The following is a 12,979-nucleotide window of genomic DNA, read 5'->3' as shown; positions in this document are numbered from 1 at the left end:
CTTCTACCAGGCCAGTCAGCCCGACTGGGCCCCAGGGGTGTCCTCTGCTCACTCTCATCCTGTCATCTCTAAGGCTGTTTGAAACTGTCATTTTCTTGATAATGTCAAGTAAAAGTGCATGGCAGAGTTATAAAAAAGAGACGTGTGTGTGTGTGCGTGCGTGCGTGCGTGCGTGTGTGTGTGTGTGTGTGTATGTATATTTGGGCATATGTACCATGGTACTTATGTGGAAGTCTGAGGACAACTTTACCCATTGAACCATCTCTAAAGGAACTAAATCCCAAGGGACTAATTCTTGACTTTCCAATGACTTCAATGTCAAAGTAACAAGGTGGGTAGAAGGAACTGGAGGGATGGAGACAAATGTGAACTTATAACTCTAAGTCATGAGGGCTTCTCTTCCACTGACCAGAGGGAGATACTAAGAAATGTTCAGTGGCCACTGACCACGGAACAGCTACTAGATGATTCTCTAGAGAAAGTCTTTGTTTCTCTCAAGCAATGGAAAAACCACGGGGAGCAGGTTCCTTGGAGAGAGCACTGAAGGTGGTTTTGACCCCTGGAATGGGAAAGAGCACAAGAGCACCCAGTAATCACAGAGGGCTATCATCATCACCGCTGTTACTCTTTTCTCTCACCTCTCCCTGACACACTCCCATGCCTGCTCTTTGAGGGCCCCTCATCTGGCTAGCTCTTTGTTCCCTTGGCTGTGGGGAGATCACCAATGACCTGGGATCTACACCTGCCATCTGGGATCCAAGACAGAGGAATGCCACCTTGAGTTACTAGGTGTCAGGATGTCCTGGGGAATTTGGCTGAGGGATGCAATATCAGGTCTCTGGACCCTTTTCAAAAGGACTGGACTTTCTATCCAGACTGTCTTCATTATGCCAGGCAAAGGGATTGCCTATACCTCAACTGCAGGAGGGAACCCCATGCCACAGGCAGGTGGTGTGTGGGGCAGTAACCAGGTCAAGTTTAGTCACCCTCGGGAGCTCCCACTCCCTGGCTCTTTCCTCCCCAGCACTGAGCTGTAGTATAATCACGGTGCATCATTGTTTGTCTAATCTGGCATCTGTCCCCAAAGGGCAGGTCTCTTCTTTGTCCTGTTCATCACTGTATTCATACATCTGTGCACTTGGCTCACAGTCAATGCTTTGTGTTGAATGAATCACAAACAAAACACTTAAAAAGGAAAGGAGAAATGGTTTTCAGGGCTGTAAGAAGTTGATGGCGCCCAAAGCACTCTACCCAACAACAGAGACAAAGAGTCTGAATGCACATCATGATAAGTGCTATAAACAAAGCAGAACAGATGGACAGTCACTGGGGTGGCACTTCTTAGACCCTGGAGTCCAGAAAGGTTGAGACAGGAGCAAGTCGGGAGAGATCCAGGCACAAGGGACAGTGACTGTAAAACCAGGAGAGGGAAAGATCCAGGCACAAGGGACAGTGACTGTAAAAGCAGGAGGCTGAAAGTAGCTTGCTTTGTCTAGGGAGCTAACAGGAAGCAGGAGGATCAGATCTTAGTGGGCATAGGAAGAATTTTGGTGACAGGTTAGCTGTCCAATCCCACCAGTCCTGGGACCGTGACAAGTGTCTGGGCCTCCACAGCAGAAGTCAGACTCTGGACAGGAGTGAACTCACCATGGAAAAGCCACATTTTGGAGCCCTGTTGGGGCACAGGCACCAATCCCAGGAAGCATCTCTCTCCCTGCAGCCTGAGTCAGGAGTTACACAGCCTTTCAACTTTCAGCATGCCTTGGTGATTGCCTGGTCACTACCTTCAAGATCTCATAAAATTCATTTTCCAGAGGTAAATCTAGAGCCATCTTCAAGATGGTAAATGGAGATTCTGATCCAGGTACATAATTATAAGATTTTCATAGTCATATTCAATCAGCAGAGCTAGGCCATTCTAGAGTCTGTATAGAAAACATAAAGATGGCTCTGCGGGTAAAGGCACTTTCCACCAAGACTCACAGCCTGAGTTGATCCCTAGAACCCACATGGGGTGGAAGGAAAGAGTCTACTCCTGCAAGATGTTCTCGGACCTCCATTTGTGTGCTATGGCACAGTGTGTAGAAGCACATACATACATGCTCACACACATGCTAAATACATACATAAGCACATATAAAAAATTTTTTCTACAAAATATAAACTGAATCCTAACACTCAAGAGGCAGAGACAAGCAGATCTCTGTAGTTTGAGGCCAGGCCAGTTTACATAGCGAGTTCCAGGCCAACCAGGGCTACATAGTGAGACCCTATCTCAAACCCCCCCACACCCCTGTACCTCATGCCAGATATAAAAATTAATCCCACATAGATCATAAATCTAACTCTGCAAGATAAGCTTCTACAAGGAAACACAGGGGAAGGCCTTCAGAGGTTTCAGATTAACAAAGATTTCTTAAATGGAACAGGCAAATCACAAGCAAGAAGACTGATAAACATGAGTAAAGTAAAAATTCCCTTTTAACCTGGGCATGGTGGTACATGCAAGTGGTCCCAGTGTGTAGAAGGTCGAGGCACAAGGATTGCTGTGAGTTCAAGTCCAGCACAGACAGCATGGCAGAGTATCAGTTTTTCTTTTTTTCTTTTTTAAGAATCTCACCTGGTTTGGAACCTGAAATCCACCTGTGTCAGACTCTGCAGTGCTGGGATTACAGGAATCTACCATCATGTCTAAGTATTTTTTGTGTTTTGTACAGTGCTAGAAACTGAACAGAAGGCCTCATATATACAGGGCAAGTGTTCTACCACTAAGCTATATCCCTAACCCCCCAAATTAAAAACTTTTACTCACCAGGCGTGGTGGCGCATGCCTTTAATCCCAGCACTTGGGAGGCAGAGGCAGGCGGATCTCAAAAAATACTTTTGCTCAAACAAAAAACATTAAGAGATTTAAACGAGGCTGGGCATATAACACAGTTGGTCCAATGCTTAGTTATACATGCTCGAAGCCCTAGGTTTGATTCGCAACACATACAATGGGCACGATGGCACACATTTGTAATCCCAGTACTCCGAAGGTGGAGGCAGGAGGATCAGAAGTGCAAAGTCATCCTCGACTGAGAACATGGCAAGTATGAGGCCAGCCTGAGACAAGAGACCCTGCCTCAAAACACCCCAAAAAAAGCACATAAATTCAATTTAAGAATGGGATGATACTTTACATAAGAGGATAAAACGGCCAATAAGCAAATGAAAAGGCATTGATATCTTTAGCCATCAGAGACACACAAATTAAAACCATAGTAAACTACCACTTCTCACCCACTAGATTGGCTATAATAATATATTCACTTAAAATTAGATAACAACTGTTGGCAAGGATGTGGAGAAATATATTGGTAGCAGTGTAAACCAGGCAGCTGCTTTGGAAAACAGTTTGGCAGTTCCACAAAAGGTTAAATATAGAGTTACTATATGATTCAAAAATTCTACTCCTAGTAGAATCTTATGTATCCAAGAGACTTAAAAACATATGCCCACACAAAACATTGTGTGGAGTTGGTTCTGGAGTTATGGTGAGTTCCAGGTCCAAAGGCTGATGTGTAATAGTGGATGATGTAGGATTATGAGTCTCTGATGGTGTACGATGGTGAGTCTCTGGAGTAGGTTCTGGAGTTATGGTGAGTGTCATGTCCAAAGGGTGATGTGTAATGCTGTGTGATATTGTAGGATGGTGAGTCTCTGGAGTAGGTTCTGGAGTTATGGTGAGTTCCAGGTCCAAAGGCTGACATGTAATGCTTTGTGATGTTGAAGGATGGTGAGTCTCTGGAGTAGGTTCATGAATTATAGTGAGTTCCAGGTCCACAGGTTCATGTGAAATGCTGTGCGATATTGTAGGATGGTGAGTCTCTGTAGCAGGTTCTGGAGTTATGGTGACTTTCAGGTCCAAAGACTGATGTGTAATGCTGTGTGATGTTTTAGCATGGTGACTCTGTTGAGAGGGTTCTGGAGTTATGGTGAGTTCCACGTCGAAGGCTGAGGTATAACAGTGCATGATGTTGAGGATGGTGAATCTCTGGAATAGGTTCTGGAGTTATGGTGAGTTCCAGGTCCAAAGGCTGATGTGTAATCCTGTGTGATGCTGTAGGATAGTGAGTCTCTGGAATAGGTTCTGGAGTTATGGTGTGTTCCAGCTCCAAAGGCTGACATATAACAGTGGATGATGTTGTAGGATGGTTAATCTCTGGAGTAGGTTCTGGAGTTATGGTGAGTTTCAGGTCCAAAGGCTGACGTGTAATTCTGAGTGACATTGTAGGATGGTGAGTCTCTGAGTTGGTTCTGGAGTCATGATGAGTTCCAGCTCCCAAGGCTGATGTGTAACAGTGGGTGATGATGTAGGATGGTGAGTCTCTGGAGTAGGTTCTGGACTAATGGTGAGTTCCAGGTCCAAAGGCTGACATGTAATGCTGTGTGATGTTGTAGGATGGTGAGTCTCTGGATTCGGTTCTGGACTTATGGTGAGTTCCAGGTCCAAAGGCTGACATGTAATGCTTTGTGATGTTGAAGGATGGTGAGTCTCTGGATTCGGTTCTGGACTTATGGTGAGTTCCAGGTCCAAAGGCTGACATGTAATGCTGTGTGATGTAGTAGGATGGTGAATGTCTGCAGTAGGTTCTGGAGTTATGGTGACTTCCAGGTCCAAAGGCTGATGTGTAACAGTGGATGATGTTGTAGGATGGTGAGTCTCTGGAGTAGGTTCTGGAGTTATTCTGAGTTCCAGGTCCAAAGGCTGCTGTGGAACAGTGGATGATGTTGTAGGATGGTGAGTCTCTGGAAAAACTTCTGGAGTGATGGTGAGCTCCAGGTCCAAAGGCTGATGTGTAATGCTGTGTGATGTAGGATGGTGAGTCTCTGGAGTAAGTTTGGGAGTAATGGTGAGTTCCAGGTCCAAAGGCTGATGTGTAACAGCGTATAATGTTGTAGGATGCTGAGTCTCTGGAATAAATTCTGGAGTAATGGTAAGTTCAAAGTCCAAAGGATGACATGTATCAATGGATGATGTAGAATGGTGAGTCTCTGGAGTAAGTTCTGGAGTTGTGGTGATTTCCAACTCCATAGGCTGATGTTTAACAGCGGATGATGTTGTAGGATGGTGAGTCTCTGGAAAAAATTCTGGAGTTATGGTGAGTTCCAGGAGTCTCTGGAGTAGGTTCTCGAGTTACGTGTAAGAGTGGATGATGTTGTAGCATGGTGAATCTCTGGAGTAGGGTCTAGAGTTATGGTGAGTTTCAGGTCCAAAGGCTGATGTGTAACAGTGGATGAGGTTGTAGGATGGTGAGTCTCTGCAGTGAGTTCTGGAATTATGGTGAGTTCCAGGTCCAAATGCTGACATGTAATGTGCGATGTTGTAGGATGGCAAGTCCCTGGGGTATGTTTTGGAGTTATGGTAATTTCCACGTCCAAAGGCTGATGTGTAACGGTGGATGATGATGTATGGTGGTGAGTCTCTGGAATAAATTCTGCAGTTATGGTGAGTTCCAAGTCCAAAGTCTGATGTGTAACACAGGATGATGTTATAGGATGGTGAGTCTCTGGAATAAATTCTGGAGTTATTGTGAGTTGTAGGTCCAAAGGCTGACATGTAATGGTGGATGATGTATGGTGGTGAGTCTCTGGAATAAATTCTGGAGTTATGTTGAGTTCCAGGTGCAAAGGCTGACGTGTAATAGTGGATGATGTTGTCAGACGGTGAATCTCTGGAATAGGTTCTGAAGTTATGGTGAGTTCCCGGTCCAAAGGCTGGTGTGTAATGGTGGATGATGTTCTCGGATGGTGAGTCTCTGGAGTAGGTTCTCGAGTTATGGTAAGTTCCAGGTCCATAGGGTGATATGTAATGGTGGATGGTGAGTCTCTGGAGTTGTTCTGGAGTTATAGTGAGTTCCAGGTCCAAAGGGTGTCTGGTAATGCTGTGTAGTGTTGTATGGTGTCTCTGGAGTAGGAACAGGAGTTATGGTGAGTTCCTGGTCAAAAGGCTGATATGTTTCTGTGGATGATGTTGTAGGATGGTGAGTCTCTTGCTGGTGCCAGCTGGCTGAGACAAACAGCACCTGAAAGGGGGAGTGAGGATTGAAAAAAACAAGAGACAGAGAAAGATACTTGGGAGCACTGTCAGTAGAGACTGCAGCCCTGGTTTGTTTTAGCTCAGCCCTTTTACACAGTAGAACATCAGACAGCCACCGTTTGCTTAGCTCAATTAGCTTCAACAGCTGTTTTTTCCCACCTTTATCTGAGGGTCAAGGAACCATCAAATACTTGTTGTGAACGCCACCACTTAACCACCTTCCCTAAATTATCAACACATTCCTCCTGACTTGGCAGAGTAATTAGGTGCTGGTGTGCAAAACACACAAACTCTTGAGTCAAGGTGAAAAATTATAAAGTAAACAAGCAAGCCTGACACAGCTCAATGTACATAATGGCTGTGCTTATACTAATAGCTCCCAACAGTCTCTGGAGTAGGTTCTGGAGTTATGGTGAGATCCAGGTCCATAGGCTGACGTGTAATGGTGTGTGATGTTGTAGGATGGTGAGTCTCTGGAGTGGTCTGTGGAATTATGGTGACTTCCAGGTCCAAAGCCTGATTTATAATGCTGTGTGACATTGTAGGATGGTGAGTCTCTGGAGTAGGTTCTGGACTTATGGTGAGTTTCAGGTGCAAAGGCTGATGTGTAATGCTGTGTGATGTTGTAGGATAGTGAGTCTCTGGAATAAGTTAGCCTCTGGAATGCTTAGCCTCTGGAATAAGTTTTGAAGTTACAGTGATTGCCAGATCCAAAGGATGAACTGAGACACCAGTTGATTTTAGATACTCAGCTTGATGGCCTGGTTCTGCAACTATCATCTCATATGTTGGAGGCTGAATTACAGCATTGTTCAGAGGCTCTGGAGTCATTTGCTGAGCTGGAAAACATTCTATACCCAGAATGGGATGTGTGGGTAATTTTGAGCTGTCATGCTGAGCTTTAAAAAAATATCTTTTTCAGGGATGGCCATTGTCTGAGTTATGGCCTCTTGATGAGCCAGAGATTCAATTTCAGAGAAATCTGGAGGCACGGGAAGAAAGTCACAGTACAATGGAGAAAAATCAACTTGTTCAGTGGGATTTATAGGCTGAGCTATTTCCTCCTTAAGAATGATTTTAGGCCCAACCTCCATAGAAGGCTCTGGAGTTATGGTAACTCCTAAATCCACGTGTTTACCTGTGGTTTTATTCAACTTTGAATGTTTAGCTCTGAATAGTGTTTCTATATATGCAGGTAAAAGAAATATGCTGTCTATCATAGAAGGCCCATCTGTGCGCCCCTGCTGAATTGGAGAAGGTTCCTCAGGATGCTCTTCAGGTTGGGTTGGAACCCCTGAATAGGCTGGAGAATGCTGATCCTTTTCAGGGAGGGTTGACTGATGTGTTGTAATGTCTTGCTGGTCTCTCAAAGGTTCACCCTCATTAATCACCTCTGGAGGTTCACCTGTGACATTGTGTGATATTGGAGGTTGAACTTGATCTTGATCAAGAGGAGAAATTGTTACCTCACAGTGTTCTGGAGGTTGAACTACCATTTCATTAGGGAGCTCTGGAGGCTGAGCTGGTTGGTTGTTCCTGCTGCATTGAAGAAGGTTCAAACTCATCAGCATACGCTTGAGTCTTCCCCTGGGATTTCCAGCTGTCTCTCAAATTGGTTCTCCCCAGGAGATTCAGAAGCTGACTGCTCCTGTCCACTGAGAAAAGATCCCACTGCTTCAAAGGACCCCAGAGGATGCACTGGGTACCCCTGCTGGGTCAGAGATGATTCAATATCCTTGGTAGGCTGTGAAGTTATGGTAAGTGCCACATCCACAGGCCTAACTGTAATATTCAGGAAGTTATAATGATCTTCATCTTGACCTGGTTGGACTGTTACAAAAGGGATCTCTGGAGTTTGAAGTGGAGCCCCTTGCTCATTTGGAGGTTTTATTACTTCAGGGTGCTCTGCGGGCTGAAATGAGGCTTCTGGCTGGTTTCCAGAACCTGATTCCACTTCCTCTGGAGATTCAGAAGGTTGAGTTGGCTGCTCTAGTTCATTAAAAGGTTCATCCTCCAAAAGAGGGCCTGGATGTTGAGATGGGATAACATCCTGCAGTGTTGGAAAAGACTCCACTTCCTCAGCATTGTCTTGAGGCTGAACTGGGAACTCCAGATACTGTTCAGAAGATTCAACTTCCTCAGGAGACTCAGAAGATTTAACTGGCTGCTGCTGTTGACTAGGAGAAGGCTCAGAAGTTACTGTAAGTTCCACATCTGCACGCTTAACTGTAATAGTGGGAAAACTATAATGGTGAACTTGATCCTGACAGGGAGTTAAATGCTGTTGGAGTTTCGACTATATTCTGCATAGAGGAATCTGGAGAGCTTTGTAGGCAGAGCTGGAACTTCCAGCTGACTTCCAGAAGTTTCAAGGTCTTCAGGAAAATCTGAGGTCTGACCTGGGGCCTCTTGTGGAACTGATGAGGGTCCTACCTCCTCAGGACTCTCTGGAAGCTGGACTGGAGCCCGCTGCTGCTGACTCAAAATGGCTTCGGCCTCTTTTTCTGCCTCTGAAGTTACTGTAATCTCAAGATCTGTGGGTTTCGCTGTGACATTTGGCCAGTTTGAGTGCTCAGCTTCATTTCTGTTTGGAAATGGATCATTGTTCTCAGGATGCATTGATGCCTCAGAATCGAGTTGATGTTGATCAGGGGGCTGTGGAAGATAATCTAGAGTTTCTGCCTGGGAATGATCTGGATGGTGAGTTTGGGTCTTCACCTGGAAGCGGGATGGTTCAAACTGCTCAGGGCGTTCTGGAGGCTCACCTATGTCTGCCTGGGATTGCAGAGGTACGCTCTCCGAATAAGCTTCATTCATACTTGAATCTTCAACATCACCCTCCGAGATTTGTTTCTGAAGCTGAGTTTTTCCAACAACTACTTCAGCGAGTGGTCTGTGCCGAGTTAGATCTTTCTTCAAGTCCTGGGGTGAAACAATGGACTTTGTTGCTTTTGTACTGATTGTCTAGTGATGGAACAAGTATTTCATACAACTGGTGATCTGTAGTCTGATCTAGACCAGCAGTACTTCTGAACTGCTAAGGCAGAACAGGGACCTGAATTTGATCTCCATTTAGCATTAAAATGTTCTCTGGCTGCTTCCAGGCAGTGTTTGCTTCTTGTGCAGATCCTGAGGTGAAACTGAATTTATCTGGTTCTGTGGATGACTCCGGAGAACTGGGATCCTGGTAAGCAAGTAAACTGTCAGTCAACTCCTCAAGCAGTGCCGACATCTCTGAGGATGCAGAGGACCCCGGGTAATCAATGTCCCCTGCGTCTGTCCTGGATTTTCGTGTATGGTGGGATTTCAGTGGATGATCAGAAGGGTGCCAAGACCAGAGCATGGTTGGTGTCCGGGGCTTCCCCAAATCTTGAATAATTTCAAATCTTTAAAAGTTTAATGTTTCTTTTAAACAATATTTTATTACTTTTATTTTATTTTATGTGTATGAGTATATTGCTTCCATGCATGTAAATGCAGTGCTCCAGGAGGTCAGAAGAGGGCGCTGAGTGCCCTAGAACTGGAGTTATGGACAATTGTTAGCCACCATGTGAGTGCTGGGAACTGAACCTGGGTCCTCTGCAAGAGCAGTCAGTGTCCTTCGCTGCTGAGCCCGTTTCTCCAGCCCCAGTTCAATGCTTCTTAAGGAAGTCCAAAATCTTTTAACTGTGGTCTCCTGTTAAAATAAAAAACAAGTTAAATACTTTCTTATTTCAAAGTGGAAGAGCTGGGGCATAGGATATTTCAAAGGTACTCCCATGTTTTAGCTTTTTGCCTCTTTCATTGCAGAAATCCAGCTCCCATCTCAAAGAAAATATGAGATAATTCATTCTTGAGTCAAATATGAAAGACTGACCTGAGATGCAAATTAATCCAAGTACCATGTTCTAATGTAACATTTCCACAAAATTTAAAAAAAAAGTATATTTATTTTTTAATTTTATGTGTATGAGTGTTTGCCTGCATGTGTATAAGTGCACCCATGTCATGCAATGCCCAAGGAGGTCAGAAGAGGGCTTCAGATCCCCTGAAACTGGAGTAATGGACAGTTATTAGCTGCCATGTGGGTGCTGGGAATCTATCCCGGGTCCTCTGCAAGAACAGTGAGTGCTCTTAACTGCTGAGCCACCTCTCCAGTCCCAAAGTATTTCATTTTTAATAAAAAATTTCATATTTTAATTAAATACAGTAATTTATGTCTGAAACATAGGCAAAACATGTTATAGTCATGGAGATTCTTTATTTTCTCTCACCAGCAATTTAAATTAACAAATATTTGTTAGGCACTTAGAAACTCCTTTTATTTCAAAGGATTTATTGGGACTGGAGAGATTGCTCAGTGATTAAAAGCACTGGCTGCTCTTGCAGAGGACCGAGGTTCAATTCCCAGCACCCACATGGCAGTTGACCATCATCCATAACTCCAGTTCCAGGGGTCTGATGCCCTCTTCTCACCTCCACGGGTACTGTATGACACAGGTGCACTTACACACATGTAGGCAATATGCTCATACACATAAAAAGCATTTATTTTCTTATTTAGGCTCATGATGCAGACAACATAGGACACAGTTCTGGCATCTCTGTGTTCACTTTGTGTCTACTGCCCGTTGAATTACTTGCTTATCTTTAGGTAAGCATATTAGTAATACAAGGAGAGCTGAAAGCACAGAGAAGGTTACATTTCCAGTCCCTGGAATAACACGATAGCACCCCAGATGAAGGCAATTACCCATTAGCGTACAGCTACACCCTGGTGCAGGAGTAATCAACTCTTAAGGACCAGTAAATCCCTTCAAGCAATAGGGGCTTCTTAGACCCTCTTATATAAACAGAATTGAGACAAGGATCAATGAAGCAACACTCAAATCAGAACTTTTCAATCATGCATATCTGTTGTTTTTTTTTCCCTCAAAGGCTCATGTTAAGGCCCCTCTATTCATTGCCCTAATCTGGCCAACACTAATTAAATGTCCTCTCTGTCCCTCACCATTATTCTGTTTCTGTAACTTGCATATGGAGATAGGTGACCAAGTCTAACTGTTTGGGACGGTTGGAAATAGAGTTTCTTTCCCCCTTTATAATTTTAATTTTATCATGAATTAAAACGAATTTGAACTAATTTAACAATTTCCATTCATGGGACTACTTTCTTATTAGTCATTTTGGTATATGTAAACATAAAAACATAAGCACTTGTAGATGATACACACATATAGTCACAAATAAAGACAGATTAAGTAAAAACAAAGATTTTGGGACTTTGTTTAGATATATCAATTGTTAGTTTGCTTTTGTTTTTTGGTGTTTTAGATTGAGTTTCCCTAAGGCTCTAGTTGGCCTAGAACTCAATATGTAGATCAGGCTGGTCTTGATCTCAAAGAGATCCACCTGCCTCTGCCTCCTGAGTGCTTGGACTAAAGGTATGCACCGTCATGCCCAGCTCAACTGTTACTGTTGATTCAATTATTTATTTCACAGCACTAAGCAATCCTTAATCCCAAATCTTCACTTCTGAATTTAAAGGTATGATTTCTCTTAGAAACAGGCAGAAAACATACATCTTAAAGGCGAAGACTTAGAGACTGACCTGATCATCGATAAGGCTCAAGTAGATGTGCAGTAAAAGCAAAAAGGTCAGAATTTAAAGTTAGGTAAAAATCTTCCCACTTAAAAAGCCGACAGCGGGGCTGGAGAGATGGTTCAGCGGTTAAGAGCACTGGCTGCTCTTGCAGAGGACCTGGGTTCAATTCCCAACACCCATACAGTGGCTAACAACTGTCTGTAACTCGAGTTCCAGGGGAATCCCAACACCTTCTTCTGACTCCGAGGGCATCGCATGACACATGCAGGCAATACGCTCATACACGTAAAAGACAAGAAAACCTTCTTTTAATTTAAAAAGCTGACAGCAGCGGGGCGTAGTAGCACTTGCTTTTAGTCCCAGTACATGGAAGGTAGAGGCAAGTGGATCTCTATACGATCAAGGCCAGCTTGGTACGTAGCAAGTTCCAGGCCAGTTGTGTCTAAAAAACAAAACAACAACGAAAGCTGACAGCAGAAGGGGAAACTTTAATGATGGAAATGGTTTCCTGGTGTCACCTCAAGCCAAAATGTTTCACTGAATGTACAGTGGGGCTAAACACAGTCTACCATGCTTGCTTGTGTATCTAGAAGAAAAAAAGATTAAACAAAAATACAGTACAGAGGGGCTGAAGTGATAGCTCAGTGGTTCATAGCACTTGCTCTTCTGGAGGACGTGGGTTCAGTTCCCATTACCCACATAAGATGGCTCACAACTACCTGTTAATTCCAGTTCCAGGGATAGTCTGGTTTCCTTGGGGACCTGCACACATGTGGTGCACAAACACACACTCAGGCACTCACATACACAATAGAATAAAATTTTTAAATGAAAAAAGTGCAGTATAGACCTTGGATTCTAATGATAGTTTTGAGTTTCCAACCTGGAGTAGGCAACACTGGCCTATCTCTTATTTCTCTGGTCAGACACCTCTGGCCTAATCCCACTTTCTAGTTCAGACATTTCTGGCCTGTGTACCATTACTTGGATCAGAGATCAGATACCATTGGTCTAAACCTTGTAGCCATTTACCCAGCTTTGGGCATCCCCATGTCTCTGGTGGCTATTTTGTCATCTAGGTATGCCTAGATTCTTGTGAGTAGCATTATTGTGTCTCTTTATAGCTGTTTAAAAACAGTTAAATACACAAAGCAGCCAGATTTTAGCCTCTCAAAATAAGAATGCACAGAGTCTAAGTTCATGTATTTTGACCTTGAAAGTTATAGAAACCCCTTTCTCAAAATATCATCTAGGGAGACTACTGAGGAGAGAGTTCCCTTTATTGAAATTGGAAAACTGGTAAAACAGCAGTG

General features: G+C 43.8%; 1 protein-coding gene across 1 annotated transcript; it reads right to left on the bottom strand.

Moving 5' to 3' along the window:
- Positions 1-6,719: 6,719 nt before the first annotated feature.
- On the bottom strand, positions 6,720-9,425 carry Lrrc37a2 (leucine rich repeat containing 37 member A2). Its single transcript, XM_029558073.1, has 4 exons — positions 9,138-9,425; positions 8,365-9,046; positions 7,789-8,308; positions 6,720-7,669 (listed from the first exon to the last, which is right to left on the bottom strand). The coding sequence occupies exons 1-4, from the start codon at positions 9,423-9,425 to the stop codon at positions 6,934-6,936; spliced, it is 2,226 nt and encodes a 741-aa protein (XP_029413933.1). The 3' UTR covers positions 6,720-6,933.
- Positions 9,426-12,979: the final 3,554 nt, after the last annotated feature.

The sequence above is a fragment of the Nannospalax galili genome, unplaced genomic scaffold (genome assembly GCF_000622305.1).
Source record: "Nannospalax galili isolate Female #2095 unplaced genomic scaffold, S.galili_v1.0 scaffold1128, whole genome shotgun sequence".
Classification (NCBI taxonomy): Eukaryota; Metazoa; Chordata; class Mammalia; order Rodentia; family Spalacidae; genus Nannospalax; species Nannospalax galili.
This window is presented reverse-complemented; position numbering and strand designations above follow the sequence as displayed.